The 15,464-nt window shown below is 38.1% G+C and overlaps 1 protein-coding gene across 6 annotated transcripts in view; it reads right to left on the bottom strand.

Moving 5' to 3' along the window:
- Positions 1–1,291: 1,291 nt before the first annotated feature.
- The window catches only part of LOC131166097 (homogentisate phytyltransferase 1, chloroplastic), an 86,522-nt gene continuing 72,349 nt past the window's right edge, over positions 1,292–15,464 (bottom strand). For all 6 annotated transcript variants that reach the window (XM_058124372.1, XM_058124373.1, XM_058124375.1 and 3 more), the window contains 2 exons: positions 2,592–2,696; positions 1,292–1,650 (listed from right to left, as the gene is read on the bottom strand). In XM_058124372.1, the coding sequence (XP_057980355.1) occupies positions 1,609–1,650; positions 2,592–2,696 (147 nt within the window). In that variant the 3' untranslated portion in view covers positions 1,292–1,608. The remainder of the gene's footprint in view (positions 1,651–2,591; positions 2,697–15,464) is intronic.

The raw sequence follows: 15,464 nt of genomic DNA, 5'->3' as shown, positions 1-15,464 counted from the left end.
CATATAAAAAATTAAAGATCTTGCTATGTCAAGTAAATGCCTATTTTTTTTCATTATCTTTCATCCAATCTTCATAATCCTTAAGAGTTTGGAGATGTAAAGGAATGCTATAGATACTTGAACTTCCCTTTTGCTTTATTACACATGCACTGCTTGAGACCACTAAAAGTAGCCAATTGTATAACTTAATATGTAAATAGTATCAGCAGAAGTGTAGAGGCACCCAAAACTAGCCCCAGTACCCTCAATCAACACACATCATTGCGAGGAAAACAACACAACGATAATGCCCAACCAGGCAGCACACACTAGCACAAAACAACATTACCATAAAAGGTCCAGAAGTTTAAGATGTAACTATGACCATAGACAATATTCTAGGAGGAATCACTTGACCAACAGAATAGGGCAAATCGTGACAAAACACAACAAGAATTTAATGAAACAACCTTGCAGCAACTATTAGCATTACAACCAGTAGCAACTAGAAACAAGTGTAGGCAAGAACATTCATCGAGTATAGATTGAAACCAACCTATATCTATTACAAGATTGCAGGCAATCAATCACAAATGCTTCATCAAAAAACATCATTATGCCACAACCAGTCAATGGAACATCATTACAACAACCATAGTATATTAAAATAGAGTGCAATTGGTTTCCTATTAGCAAACTGCCACGAACACACGCATCCAACCAAGGATTTCCATAACTGATTCTCACCCAAAAAAAAAAAACGTATTTGAGAATGAATTAGGAAAACTTAAGGGACAAAAATGAAAACCACAGTGTCCAAAATCAACTCAGGTAAATCAAATTTAAAGGAGATCGAAGCTCTAATACTATGTTGTAAAGAGATGGAGGAGAAGAGAAAAAAGGAGAAAAAGTGAAGTGGCAATTTCCTGTGCATACATATAGCTCCAAGTCTACCTCTTACACAGTAATAATAAAAAAAGATATGAGACAAAAATGGCCCCGCTCACACTGCATAATTACTTCAATAGCATTTTTTCTTCCAACAATTGGACTTTGCAACCACATGATACTTGGCGCCTATATAGTTTTGAAAAAAAACTAGTACTTTTTATTTCTATGTTTTTAAATAATTACAAAAAAATCACTTTATTTTACTTTTTTCCAATATTTTTATAAAATATTAGTGGAAACAAAGACTGCTTACCACAACCAACAACCCTCAACAAACATAGCATCTCCATCCAGTTTACTTATATTCCTATTTTATGTAACTTATTCAACAAATTCTTAATCATTAACCAATGAAGATAAATTTAATCAAGTCAAGTCTCCATTAATTTTTAAAATCTCTGCCACTCCCATTTTTTACCAAATTGTGCCACCAGTTTGTTACAACCCAGTCCAACTTATGTAACCAATTTAAACTATCCAAATTATTGTGATGATTGATTAAGATCAACAGTACTAACAAAATAGCATGGGGCTTTTGATTTTGTTTCTCCATGTCTTAATACCTTTGTTCACTTAAACAAGCAACCCAAAGATCCCATGTAACACATATTGTAGTCTCTTATTTGTATCTTGGAGCAAAGGAGACATCAGCCAAGTGGTAATCCCATAACAACATTTTTACCTTACAAGTGGTATGAGTAGATACTCAGCATAAAAAAGCTGCAAGAGGAATGGAGATGTGTTAAAGAAGTGAAAATTATTTTTTAAAAAAGTGGGGGAAACACAACACAAAAACTAGACCATGGGAACATAAAACAAAAAGTAGTGCCAATACAGTACAAACCCCAGCAGTAAGGATGTCAAATGGAGATGGAAATCCCAAACATTCGCCAAAATTGAAATCAAATTGAACAATTTTAACTGCAACTAAATAGAGATGGTTTTGATGATGGGTGAAAAAGTTAGTAACTAGGCAGCTTTGATCTTTATGGCACCCAGCATCAAAGTTTGAAACAAGTCAAGAAACCTAAACTACAAAATGCACAAAAGATATTGCTTATAATGCAGATCATATTGTGTATAAATGTATGTATTTATTTCACAGCATTATTATGTCTTCTTTTTTATGGAAAAATTATACTTAACTTTTATGAGTTTTCATCATATAAAATTATATTCTGAAATGAATTCCTTTCTACAAAAGAGGCTAGAGGCCTTTTAGTTCTGCAATTCATTTTTTATTTTCAGTTTTTGAAAAAATTACAAAATGTTTACATATTTTTTTTCTAGTTTTTTAGCATTTGTATAAGTTCTCCTTATAAATCACATAAATGTGAAAACGAAGTAGCATCTTTGTAAATATCTTAAAAGAGAAATAAAATGAAGCTGTTTTCCACAACTAACAGGACCTAAATGTTTGTCCTAGTTTTTAGTTTTTTTTCCCCCTTTCTTGCAGGGGTTCTAATGGTTTCTTATTTCAAAACCCAAAAGATTTTTGCCAGAAATGGGTCATGTAATGGAAGGTTCAAGTAGGCCCACTGGACAATCAACCCTATAAGTATTTCAATAACATTGTTAATATATTGCTCAAACTTGTGCTAAATTATTCAATGTTAGTAATACTAATAAAATTAATACAGTAGTATCAGGTAACATGTTACCTTCCAAATGAACATGTAACAGGATGTTATTGCAGCTTTACTCTTCAAATCAATGGACTTGGCTCTGTTCCATAGAATTGAAGCCAAAATAGCATGACCCAAAACCTAAATCATGCAAAGAGAGCACGTCACAAATCACTGTCAAAAGCTTAAATATTAGCAAGAAAATTCTTCAAGAAAATTGGACACACTACCGTGGAAATCAATGTCAATAATAATAATCAAAATCTGTGTAAGCAGTCTCTTTAACTAATCACTACAAGCTAACTGGACAAACTACCCTATAATTCAATGTTAAATAAGGAAATCTATGGTAGCAGTCAATTTTTTATTATTAAATCAAAATGTAAAAGTAGTTTTTCACCATTTTTTTCCCATCCAGTCTTCCTAACTGCTTGAACGTTTCCTTTTTTATAAGGAAGACCACTAATAGCAAGAAACAAATCAGAGGAACAATTACTGAATATCAAAATAATAATAATAGCAATAGCAGGTTACAGATATTTTTTCAAGCATTAGGCAGGTTTCTGATGCTCACCCTAATACCTAGAGTCATTAGCTTGATATCTGGTTCTGACTCATTCCTCAACAGCCCAAGCATTCGAGGCCAAGAGGTGCATTAACGTTGTATGAAAGCTCTAGATTTGGGGTCCATATGTGATGCGCATCATAGAATCATTTACTACAAGCTTGTACTTTTAGAGCCATGTAATAGGTTACAACAGCCAAAGCCATGTAAATAGGTTAATGACAGCCCATCTAATTGTTAAGCATTAATTAGCTCGGAGTCATCAACAAGAGGCACATTTCTGCACTTCCATGCCAAGAATATAATAACACATAAAATGACAGTAGCTGATTTTTTCTGTTAGGACCCTGTGAGCAACCAGAAGAATATGACACCAGAAATTTAACATGGTTCGGTCAAGATCAACCTACGTCCACGGAGCACACCATAAATTCACTAAAACCGCTAGAAAAATACAACTCTCTTCTTCCTCTCACTCTCTTCCTCCTCTCTTTCTTTTCTCTGCTCTCTATACCTCTCTTGTACAGCTCTCAACTCCACAGCTCCCTATTTATACGACTTTGGAATCAATTACAAATTTAATACAATAAATTACAAATAGGAAGTTACTTTTATCAAGATAAAATCAAGATAAATGGAGATAAATGCAAACTGCGTTTCCAACTCAGGCTCCAGCTATGTCTCCTGGCACAATCTCTCACTTGGAGACGAAGACGCCTCCTCAATCAGTATCATGAATAAATGATGTGCTCAAAATATGTCTTCAGGCATGAAGACCAACTGAAGTTGAACACAATTTCAGCTTCTCTGTAGTCACCATCTTAGTTAACATATCTGCTGGATTTTTGCTACCTTGGATTTTTTCAAGTATCAACACACCGTCCTCTATCAGAGATCTAACGAAGTGATAACGCAATCCAATATGCTTAGTTCTGGAATAAAGTGCGAAGTTCTTTGCCAGATGTATTGCACTCTAACTGTCACTATACAAAACATTCCTCTCCTATTTTAATCCAAACTCCATTAACAAACCCTAAAATCAAATCATCTCTTTACTAGCTTCTGTCACTGCTACATATTTAGCTTTTGTAGTGGATAAAACAACAATTTTTGTATCTGTGACATCCAACTAACAGCTGTTGTGCCAACAGTGAATATATACCCAGTGGTGCTTTTACGATGATCAATTTCAACTGCAAAATCAGCATCTACAAATCCTTGAATTTTTAAATCGCTTTTGCCGAAACATAGGCACTTATCAATAGTGCCACGAAAAATATCTCAAAATCCACTTCACTACTTCCCAGTGTGTCTTCCCTGGATTTGACATATATCTTCTGACAGCTCCCACTGCTTGGCCAATATCCAATCTAGTACCAACCATAGCATACATTAGACTTCTAATGGTTGAGGCATATGGAACCTTAGCCATGAAGTCTTTTTTTTCATCTGTCTAGGGAGACTAATCCTTTGAGAGATGGAAGTGACCTGCCAATTGTGTATTTATAGCCTTGGCGTTGCTCATGTTGAACCTCTGTAAAACACAGCTGATGTACTCTGACTGAGATAACTGCAACGTTCCTTGTTGTTTATCTCTAGAGATTCGCATCCCAAGAATCTGTTTTGCAAAACCCAAGTCTTTCATATCAAATTCCTCTGACAATTGCTGCTTCAAATTTCTGATCTCTTCTATATCTGATCCTGTGACTAGCATATCATAAACATATAACAGTAGAATAATATAGCTAGCACGATATTTTCTGAAGTAGCAGCAGTGATTGGCATTGCACTTCTGAAAATTGTTCCTCTGCATACAGCTGTCAAATTTCTTGTACCACTGTCTACGAGCTTGTTTGAGACCATACAAACTCTTTTTCAATTTGCATAAAGATTTTCTTTACCTTTTACTGAGAAACCTTCTGGCTGTTGCATGTAAATTTCCTCATCAAAATCACTGTGAAGAAATGTCGTCTTCACGTCTAACTGCTCAAGATGTAAACCCTCTGAGGCAACAATACTCAAAACAGATCTGATGGTTGTTAGCTTCACAACTGGTGCAAAAATATCAGTGTAGTCAATCCCTTCCTTTTGTTCGAAACCTTTTACTACTAACCGAGCTTTATACCTCTTGGATCCATCATGCTCTTCTTTGATCCTGTACACCCATTTGTTGTGAAGAGCCTTTTTACCATTAGGCAACTTAACTAGTTCCCATGTTTTGTTGGAGTTAAGAGACTTCATCTCGTCTTTCATTGCAAGCTCTCACTTGCTCAAATCTCCTGCTTGACATGCTTCAACATAGCATTCAGGTTCTCCTCCATCTATAAGAAGTAAATGGTTTACATACCTCCCGTTTGGTACGTGTTGTCGAGAAGATCTCCTAAGCTCTGGTGCTAGAGTAGGAGGTGGTGGTGCAACAATCTGCTCCACATGTTCCTCTTCCTGATGAATCTCGGTATTCTGCTGAGGATTCTCGGTGTTCTGCTGACATGTCCTTACACCTTCTAAAACATCATCCACATCTACAAAGGTTGTTTCAGACTTTGTAGATTCTGTTGTGTGTCTATCTTTGTACATCACCTTTTCATCAAAAATCACATCTCTGCTTCTTATCACCTTTTTGTTTTCGTCATCCCAAATGCGATACCCATATTCATCTCCACCATAATCGATGAAAGTGCCTTTCCGGGATTTCGGATCTAGCTTATTCCTGACATGATCATTGATATGTACATATGCAACACAACCAAAAACTTTCAAATGTGAAAGTCTTACCTCTTTGTTACCCCAAACTTCTTCAGGTAGATTATAGTCCAATGGTATTGATGGACTCTTGTTAATCAAATAAGCTGCTGTGTTGACTGCTTCTGCTCAAAACATCTTTGGCAAGCCTGACTGCATACGCATGCTTCTGGCTTTTTCTGTCAACGTTCTATTCATCTACTTGGCTACGCCGTTGTGTTAAGGCGTACCTGGCACAATTCTTTCCATCTTAATACCATGCTCATAGCAAAATTTCTTGAACTCGGTGTCAACATACTCACCACCGTTATCTGTTCTCAGCTTTTTGATTTTCAAACCAGTTTCGTTTTCTACCATCGCTTTCCAAATTTTAAAAGCATCAAAAACATTAGATTTATACTTCAGGAAGTAAACCCATACCTTCCGTGAATGATCATCGATAAATGTGACGAAATAATACTTTCCACCTGTGGATGAAACAGTTGTTGGTTCCCATACATTTGAATGGACTAGCTCAAGTCTCTCCTTCTTTGGGGTATTGATGTTTGTCTGGAAACTGACTCTCTTCTATTTCCCAAATATGCAATCCTCACATGTGTCAATCTTCACCGACTGTAAATCGCTCAACTTACCCTTTGAATGCATCACCCTGAGTCCCTTCTCACTCAGGTGTCCAAGTCGTTGATGCCATAAGTTGCTATCATCATTTCTTGTAGCAACTATAATAGACACGCATGCATCAAGAGTTACATAAAGAGTACCACTTTTCTTACCTCGAGCAATTGTCAATGCACCCTTCGAAATCTTCCATTCATCACCAATGAAAGGTGTTATATCCTTCGTTTGCCAATTGACCGACTGAGATCAAATTCTTCCTCGGGTCTAGAATATACCTGACATCTCTTAGTTTTCATACTGACCCATTCATTTTGATCTTCACTGTCCCCTTACTGGCAATGTCGCAAGGTTGATCATTGTCCAAATATACTTTACCGAAATCACCTGATGTATACTCCTCTAAGCAATTTCTACTGCAAGTGGCATGGAATGAAGCTCCAGAGTCTAACACTCAAGACTCATTTTTGCTCTCGAAAGAACAGATCAACAAATCATCATTTTCTGAAGCAACATTCGCTTTTGTCTTTGCCCTCGTCTCGTATTCTTTTTTCTTTCTACACTGGTTCTTGTAATGACCAATTTTTCCACAGTTCCAACACTCAATAATTTTTGTGCTCCGGGAACCTGTGTCCTGAGAACCTCTGAGATTTCTGAATTTAGATCGCTTGGGCTTAGATCTGCCGCGGTTGTCTGATCGTCCATACCTGTTTCCTCTGCCTCTACTTTCCATGTTCAAGGCTGAACTCGAAGTGGAGTCAATGGTTTGACTGCATTCTGATTTCCTTCGTCAAAATCATGCTAACGACCTCATCATATATAAGCTTTGATTTTCCTGCGGAGCTACTGATGGCAGTAACAACACCATTCCAACTTTTGGGCAACTGACTGAGAATTAATAGGGCACGAATCTCATTACCAAATGTTATCCTGACTAAGGCGAGTTGATCCGACAATTCGTTGAAATTATTCAAATGCCTGCTGAAAATTTCACCTGCAGACATGCTCATAGTAAATAGTCTTTTCATGAGATGTACCTTGTTTGCAGCTGAATGCTACTCATACATATTAGAGAGCACATCCATCAGAAACTTGGTGGATGATATATGTTTGATATTGAATGCTACAGACTTTGACAGCGTCATTCTAATGGCTCCAAGAGCTTTATGATCAACCAACTCCCACTCGTCCTCGTTCATAGATGCTGGCTTACCCTTCAATGGTAAGTGCAATTCCTTCCCAAACAAATAATTTTCTTATCTGCATCTTCCAGAAAACAAAATTGTTGTCATTGAACATTTCGATTTTTGAGTTCTTTTCGTTCGACATCTCGATTCACTGACCTAAAGATGGAATTAGCTCAAATGGATAGCACGGTTGGATCCGAAACGGTCGAAAACCTTTGAAATGGTTCAAGTTGTTCGAAAAACGAACGTAAAATAACTCTGAAAAACTCATTCAAAGTTAAGATCAAACCTGATCAAACTAGTCAACTATGTTGACGTGGCACGCTGACATGGTAGTGGGGTCCACCTGCTGACGTGGCATTAGGGGTTCACCTATTGATGTGGTGGCTGACTCAGCGCCACTGACGTGGCCAGGTTCTAAGGCGGCGAATCGGATCTAGGTCTCGGGTTGATTTGGTCTGAGTGAGTCGCCGGTTCGGACCTCCGAGTCGAAGTCGGGTTTCCGGGTAGAGTTGAGGCGGACCGGGCGAGGAAGATGCGTCGACGCGGGTGTGGCGGGTGAGTAGCAGGCCACCAGCGTGTGATCGGCCCGTGGCGAGGCATCCTGCTCTGACAATGCACGTGAGGGCATGTGTAGCTTGGTTTGAGATCCTTTCGAACACCGGCTTGCATGGTAGGCTTCGTCTCGGTGAGGTGATGGTGGCCTCAAAACTCAGTTTCGAGCCACTAAATAGAGCTCTGTTTTTGGTCCACGACTCTGATCTGGCTTTCTGCTCCAACCAGGCTCTGATACCACTTGTTAGGAGCCTGTAAGCAACCAGAAAAATATGACACCATAAATTTAACGTGGTTCGGTCAATATCGACCTACGTCCACAGAGCACACCACAAATTCACTAAAACCACCAAAAAAATACAACTCTCTTCTTCCTCTCACTCTCTTCCTCCTCTCTTTCTTCTCTCTCCTCTCTGTACCTCTCTTATACATCTCTTAACTCCACAGCTCTCTATTTATAGGGCTTTGGAATCAATTACAAATTTAATACAATAAATTAAAAATGGAAAGTTACTTTTATCAAGATAAATGGAGATAAATGCAAACCACGTTTCCAACTCAGGCTCCAGCTATGTCTCCTGACTCTAGCTACAACAATTTCTTGATCACTTGGATGTTGGAACATGGTGTGCCACAATCTTTAAAGCCATGTAATAGGTTACAAAAGCCAAAGCCATGTAAATACATTGACAGCCCATCTAATTGTTAAGCATTATTTAGCTCAGTCATCGACAAGAGGCATATTTCTGCACTTCCATGCCATGAATATAATAACACATAAAATGACAGCAGCTGATTCTTTCTTGATCACTGGGATGTTAGAACATGGTGTGCGACAATCAAACAAATTTATTCCCATGTTTTCATTGGTTCCTTTTATCCATGAGAAAATTAAGAAAATCATCTAAATAGCAAGAAAATATTGGGGGATAGCAGGGTCAAAACTTGCTCAGTACTAAACAAAAGCCAGAGAGGGCTTAAGTTCAAACCTGAACGCATCTCTCCTATTTGAATCACATTAGCTGTTGTGTACATTACATTTTCATGTAACATTCCATATTACATCAGTTTTTTTCTTTCATTAAAGAAGAAAATAAGTAAATGAAATTCAAAACAGAGGAGAATGAGGTGTTCTCTACAAGTAGAAAGAATATAAAAGTTCCTCTTGGCTAATGAAAGTCTCAGAAGGAAATATTATTTTCATTGAAAAATCAAAGGAATCTCTTGGATTCCAAAGCCATGTGATAAACCACAGGTAAAGTGAGGAGTCTCTGTGTTTTGTCCAAGAATTTAATTCTTAATTTCTTGTTTTAACCCTTTTTCTAGATCACAGTGACAACTTCTGCACTAACATCCAAATTGTGTGTTTGTGCCTTAAAAATGATATCATTAAACTTTGCAAAAAAACCTGATAATGCTAGAAGTCAATTGTTTTAAGTTTGTCTACTAATTGTCTCCAATAAAAAGGGATATGCTTCTCCTTCAAGACAGGATTTCGTTAAAGACCAACTAGTAATACGTGGTTCTCCAAAATACTTTATCCCCGTCAATCTTTAGCCAATATTCTTTTGCCAGCTAATGTTGATTTAGCTTGATTTAGCAGAGTGGATGGATTGGTCAGAAAATCCATACCAATCATAATAATTCACTATGTCAACTTGCTAAGACTTAGTTACTTGAGAACCAAATGGGTCAAAATGGCCTACATTTTTCTTCTTGCAATAGAAAAAAACAGTATAGGATGGGTTCGTAAGGATAAGAGTGAAGGACACAGAATTAAGAATTGATGCAAGAATGAAGGCAATGATTTTTTTTTTCCCATACCAAAGGGTAAGAATGATGATGGAGGACCATTGACATCCTATAGGCAGACCATTCGGCACACATACTTTAGGCATAGGTTTAAGAAGGTTTAGGAAATAGTGTTTGTAATAGGATCTCTTTCTATCATTTAGTGACTTCCTTTAATATTTTGTAGTTGTGTTTAGTTGGGCTTCTCCAGCACTGTTGTTGCCCTCCCTAATTCTCTCAATTCTCTCTCTATTTTCAAGTTCCAATATTTTTCCTGCATCAAATCAGTATTTAGATCAAACCACAATCACCATGCAGCCCTTCCAATTGCAGGCAATTGAAAGATTGTTCATATGCAAATTTCCAGAGAATTAGTTGTGCCCTTGATTTCAAAACCCACCATAATTTCAAGACAGAAATTCACAACACCTCCTTCACCTTCATAGACAGACACCACGGAAACCCCTCCCTAGCAATTTTACCTCCACTCAACAACGGGTGTGACCACATGTGCCACCACAAGGTTATCCAACAGCCAACCCTCTAAAACTCCAGTCTTGACAGAGTAATTTTGACAGACCGCCACAACCAATTGGCTCGCCAGCCCTAGATCTGCCATGAGCTCAGCTTTGCCCAGCTCGCCAGCTCATGCACCCCACGCACCGGTCATGTACATGAGGAAGTGGCTAAACTTCTCCTGTATTGCCCAGACTCACAAGATATTACTTCCAGCTGCGAGAATATGGATTTTCTCTTAATATTTTGAAGCTTTCTGAGTGAAAATTAAATTATCAAGCATGGTTCACATTTTTAAGGATTATTTCAGTTTAATCTAGGACTGTCAGAGCAAATTTCTGAGTTTGAAAGCCTGCCAGCACTCAGATTGAGATCAGCTACTGTACAAAGGTTGTTTCTCAGGGATGTGAGAATAGGGAGTTGAGGAATTGCTCGACTTACCTTGAGAATTTGATGGTCAAGTCAATTTGTCCTCACAATCTTTGGTGATGTAACCAAATTCTCACAATGTTCTTGACTAACATTTACATAATTAGGGAACTGCATAATTCCAAGTGTCTTATTACCATTTAAAGAAAAAAAAAATATACTCCGTCTTGTAAATTCCCCTAGTTTATTCACTGTTTGGATCCTCATTCATACCCATACCTAGTTCATTCCTTGTTGCCATGTCATGTGAGACCATGTCAATTCATATGCATTATGCTTGATAGCTTCATGTGCATGCACTATAGTAATTTTAGGACTCATATCACTTGTAGTCAAGTTTAGTCTTCCTCATCATATCATTGCACCATATTGCATTACCAATGATTACCAACAAAGACATTGAATAACTGAACTCGCACAAAATGATACCCAGTCCTTGTAAGTCCTATTAGAACTCTTCAAGAGTTAATGGACCCAAAAGTTGAGCACCTTGCACAACAATTTCCCCAAGTCGTGAAGTTGTTAGGTAAATGCCCTGTTGTAGATGAGACAGAAATCATTTAGGTAACCTAATGAATCAACATATTCAATAGGGTCAGCCCAGGGTATTCTTCCTATTCTAAGAGTTCCTTTAGCTATTAACAATATGAATCAAGCTCCAAAACAGACTGGTAGACCAGCTCAGCCCCTTTAGCTTCAGGTCAATCCAAAGTCTAGGGTTGAAGAAGGTAACTTTGAGAAGTTCAATGATATAGGGTATCAACCTAACCCTAGGCATGCTCCACATTCCCCTAGGAAAAATTGTGAGGACAATGGAGATGCTTCAAAAAGGGTCAAGGTAGATGCGTGTACCTATGATGGGAAATTACAAATTACACCAAAGCTCCATTTTAGACTGGGCAGCGGCAATGGAAGATTTCTTTGACTAGTACCGTATACGGGGTGAACATAAAATTTATTTTGCGAAGATGAAACTTGTAGGACCAGTAAAGAAGTATTATCAAACTGTGCAAACCCAGGAACCATTAGGTGAACCTCCTATTACCCAATGGGAAGCGACAAGTCTACAATTGAAAGAAAAGTCCCTCCTTCCTTTAAGAGCCAGTTGTTCTAAGAGCTTTTGAACCATAGATAGACGACTACTGTACCCAATCTATATTGATCAATTAAGGAGTTGGTGCTTAGGAAAGATATTGCTGAGGTCACACCTCACACTATCACTAGGTTTGTGAATAGTCTTAAGGAAGATTTTAGGTGAGAGGCTGAATTGTTCTCACCGGAAGCTTTAGAGGCAGCTTATTAGAAAGCTCTTGCCATCGAAAAAGTACCTCAAGAACTCACTTTGTTCTTCTTCTTAGTTAAGTGAATCTCATCATTCCAAATGCTTTCCTTTTAGTCTAGGTCTCCATCCCTCGGTCTACCACTGAGAATTCTGCAAAACAAATAAAGCCATATTATGTTGTTCGCTCTAGTGGACCTACTATTCCTCAGGCTAGTAACTCATTTGTACAATGTCATCGGTGCTGTGCTAGAGGTCATATTGCTGCCCATTGTCCCCAACGAGCAGCTTTAGAGCACAAAACTGATGATCTACCTGATTGTGAGGATCAGATCATTGATGTTGTTGAGTATTTGGGAGATAAGGGTGAGCATTTTGATGATTTTGAGGAGGATAACTGCCATGTTAGTGTGGTTAGGTATGTCTTATCCACTACCATGGATAGTGAAAAGTGGAAGCGGACCACTATTTTCCACACTTTCATTTGTTCTGGAGATGGGGCATGTAAGTTTGTTATTGATGGGGGTAGTAGCATGAATGTGATCTTAAAGGCTACTCTAGAAAAATTGAACCTAAAGGGAGAGCCACACCCTTATCCTTTTAACGTGAATTGGATAAACATGACAAATCTACCAATTGCCGCAAGGTGTCTTGTAGCCATCCAAATGGGAGATTATAAGGATAAGGTCTATTGTTATGTACTCCCAATGGATGTGGCCCACGTCCTTCAAGGAAGCTATGGTTTTTTAATCATTATGTAACCAATCATGGTAGGGAAAACACATATTTTTTGAGGCACAAAGATAAGAATATCATCTTGACCTCTACCAAGGCCACTCCCAAGGATCCTAAGCTAAGGAAAAAGATAGCCCTTCAAGTCCAACTTCAAAGACGCATTCACTTGCTTGACCATAGGGCTTTTGAGCAACAAAGCTTAGAAAAAGGGTGCATTTTAATAGTCATCACTTGAGAAGTCCCTTATGAGGATGGAGAGTGTTGAAACTGTAAGAATACTATTTCGTATATTAATTTAAAAACTGTACAATATGCTATACTATATAACATGTAACCAGCAGCTACTATAGGAAATAAAATCCTAGAATAAAGGAATATACAAGAATCACGGAAATCCCTATTGACCAGCACCCCTTCTGTACATGCCTAAAATAAGACAATCAAGAATCATTCCTTAATTATAGAGATCACGCATGACTTCTAAAATGTAGGGATTTCTACACTCTCCCTCAAGTTGGATCATAGATGTTGATCATATCCAACTTGCCAATGAAATCCTCAAAGAGTTGCCGAGGTAGTCCCTTGGTGAATGTGTCTGCAATATGCTCCTTAGTAGGGACATATGTCAAGCAAATAGATCCTTCTTCCACCTTTTCTTTAATGAAGTGTCTGTCAACTTCCACATGTTTGGTTCTATAATGCTAGACAGGGTTGAGAGAGATACTGATAGCTGCCTTATTATCACAGTACAGCTTGATAGGTAACTCTAACTCAGCATGTAGTTCTTCCAATAGCCTTCGCAGCCATAATCCTTCACATATTCCCTGAGCAACAACTCTGAATTCAGCCTCTGCACTGCTCTTTGCTACAACATTTTGTTTCTTGCTTCTCCAAGTGACCAGATTTCCCCATACAAAGGTGCAATATCCAGTCGTGGATCTTCTATCCTCTGTAGAGCCAACCCAATCAGCATCAGTGAATATTGCCACTTCCTTTTGTTAACTTCGCTTGAACAATAAGCCTTTCCCTAGAGATCCCTTTAGATATCTTAGGATCCTAAAGACTGCTTCCTGGTGTGCTTCTTTTGGAGATTGCATATGCTGACTTGCTACACTTCGAAAGCTATGTCTAGCCTGGTATGTGACACGTAGATTAGTTTTCCGACTAATCTTTGATATTTCTCCCTATCTACTGGCTTCCTAACATCTTCTGTTCTTTTTCCAGCTTCAATAGGTGTGTTGCTTAGTTTGCAACCTAGCATGCTTGTTTCGGTTAGGAGATCAAGGGTGTATTCTTGTTGTCAAACACTAATTCCCTTCTTTGATCTAACTACCTCCATCCCTAGAAAGTATCGCATTTGCCCCAAATCCTTCACTTCGAATTCTGTGGCTAGAACATTCCTCAATCTTCCCATTTCCTTAATGTCATCTCCAGTGAGGATAATGTCATTGACATACACAATTAGAATAGTCTTCTTCCCAATTTTTTAGTTCAAAAAACATAGTATGGTCAGACTGTCCTTGGCAGTATCTCTCTCCTTTTATCACCATTGTAAATCTATCAAACCATGCCCTAGGAGATTGTTTGAGTCCATATAAGGACTTTCTTAGTTTACAAACTTAGTTTCCCTCGCCCTTTTTACTAAATCCAAGGGGTAATGTAATGTGCAATTCTTCTTCCAACTCACCATTTAGGAATGCATTTTTTATGTCGAGTTGTTGAAGTGGCTGGTAGACTTTGTCTCGCCGAGGATTGGGTCCTCAATCAAAAATAAAATTTATAAACCTAACTACTCCCAAGTTCAATAGAACAGTGAGTAAGTTGGGTGTCGATCCTCAGGGACTCAAGTGCAGTTATTTACCATTTCCAGCCCAGTTTACTATAACTTTGTGTAAAAAGGTAAAAAGGAGAGATTTTGATGGGGATTTCTAACAACCTACTAAAAGCATGTAAATTTTATATTATCATTACTCCTATAAAACAGATCTAAGATCATGAATCACGCCTAGACTGTCGTTTGGCGCAAGTTATGTCCGGTCAACTCTGTCTTAGGCTAAGAGCTAAGTGAATCATTCAAGGGCATAGAGTAGTGAAGGTGCACCAATCGTCTGGAGCACGATTGGGAACTAGGGTATACTCTATCTCAAAGATCACGAATTCACCCCGTACATGAACCGTAGCCTAATCCGTATAGGTGACTGAATCGCTAACTAGGCTATCCAATCCCCTAGGTTATCATCATTCTCAAAGATGTAAACTTGCATGGTATTGAAATAAAAGCAGTAAAGGAAAACATGTAAAGGAAAATAGTAAAGAAAAACATGTAAAGATGGTTTCAATTGCAAACTCAATAGTCTGTCACTAACAATCAAGCATACAACTAAAAACCCTAATCTACTTGGCAACACAAGGAATGAGAAGGTTGTCACAGGCCTTCACGAATCCAAGTATGAACCAGTACAAGAATTTAAATCAATAGCAATAAATCTACTCTA

The sequence above is a fragment of the Malania oleifera genome, chromosome 10, assembly GCF_029873635.1.
Source record: "Malania oleifera isolate guangnan ecotype guangnan chromosome 10, ASM2987363v1, whole genome shotgun sequence".
In the NCBI taxonomy this organism is placed as follows: Eukaryota; Viridiplantae; Streptophyta; class Magnoliopsida; order Santalales; family Ximeniaceae; genus Malania; species Malania oleifera.
This window is presented reverse-complemented; position numbering and strand designations above follow the sequence as displayed.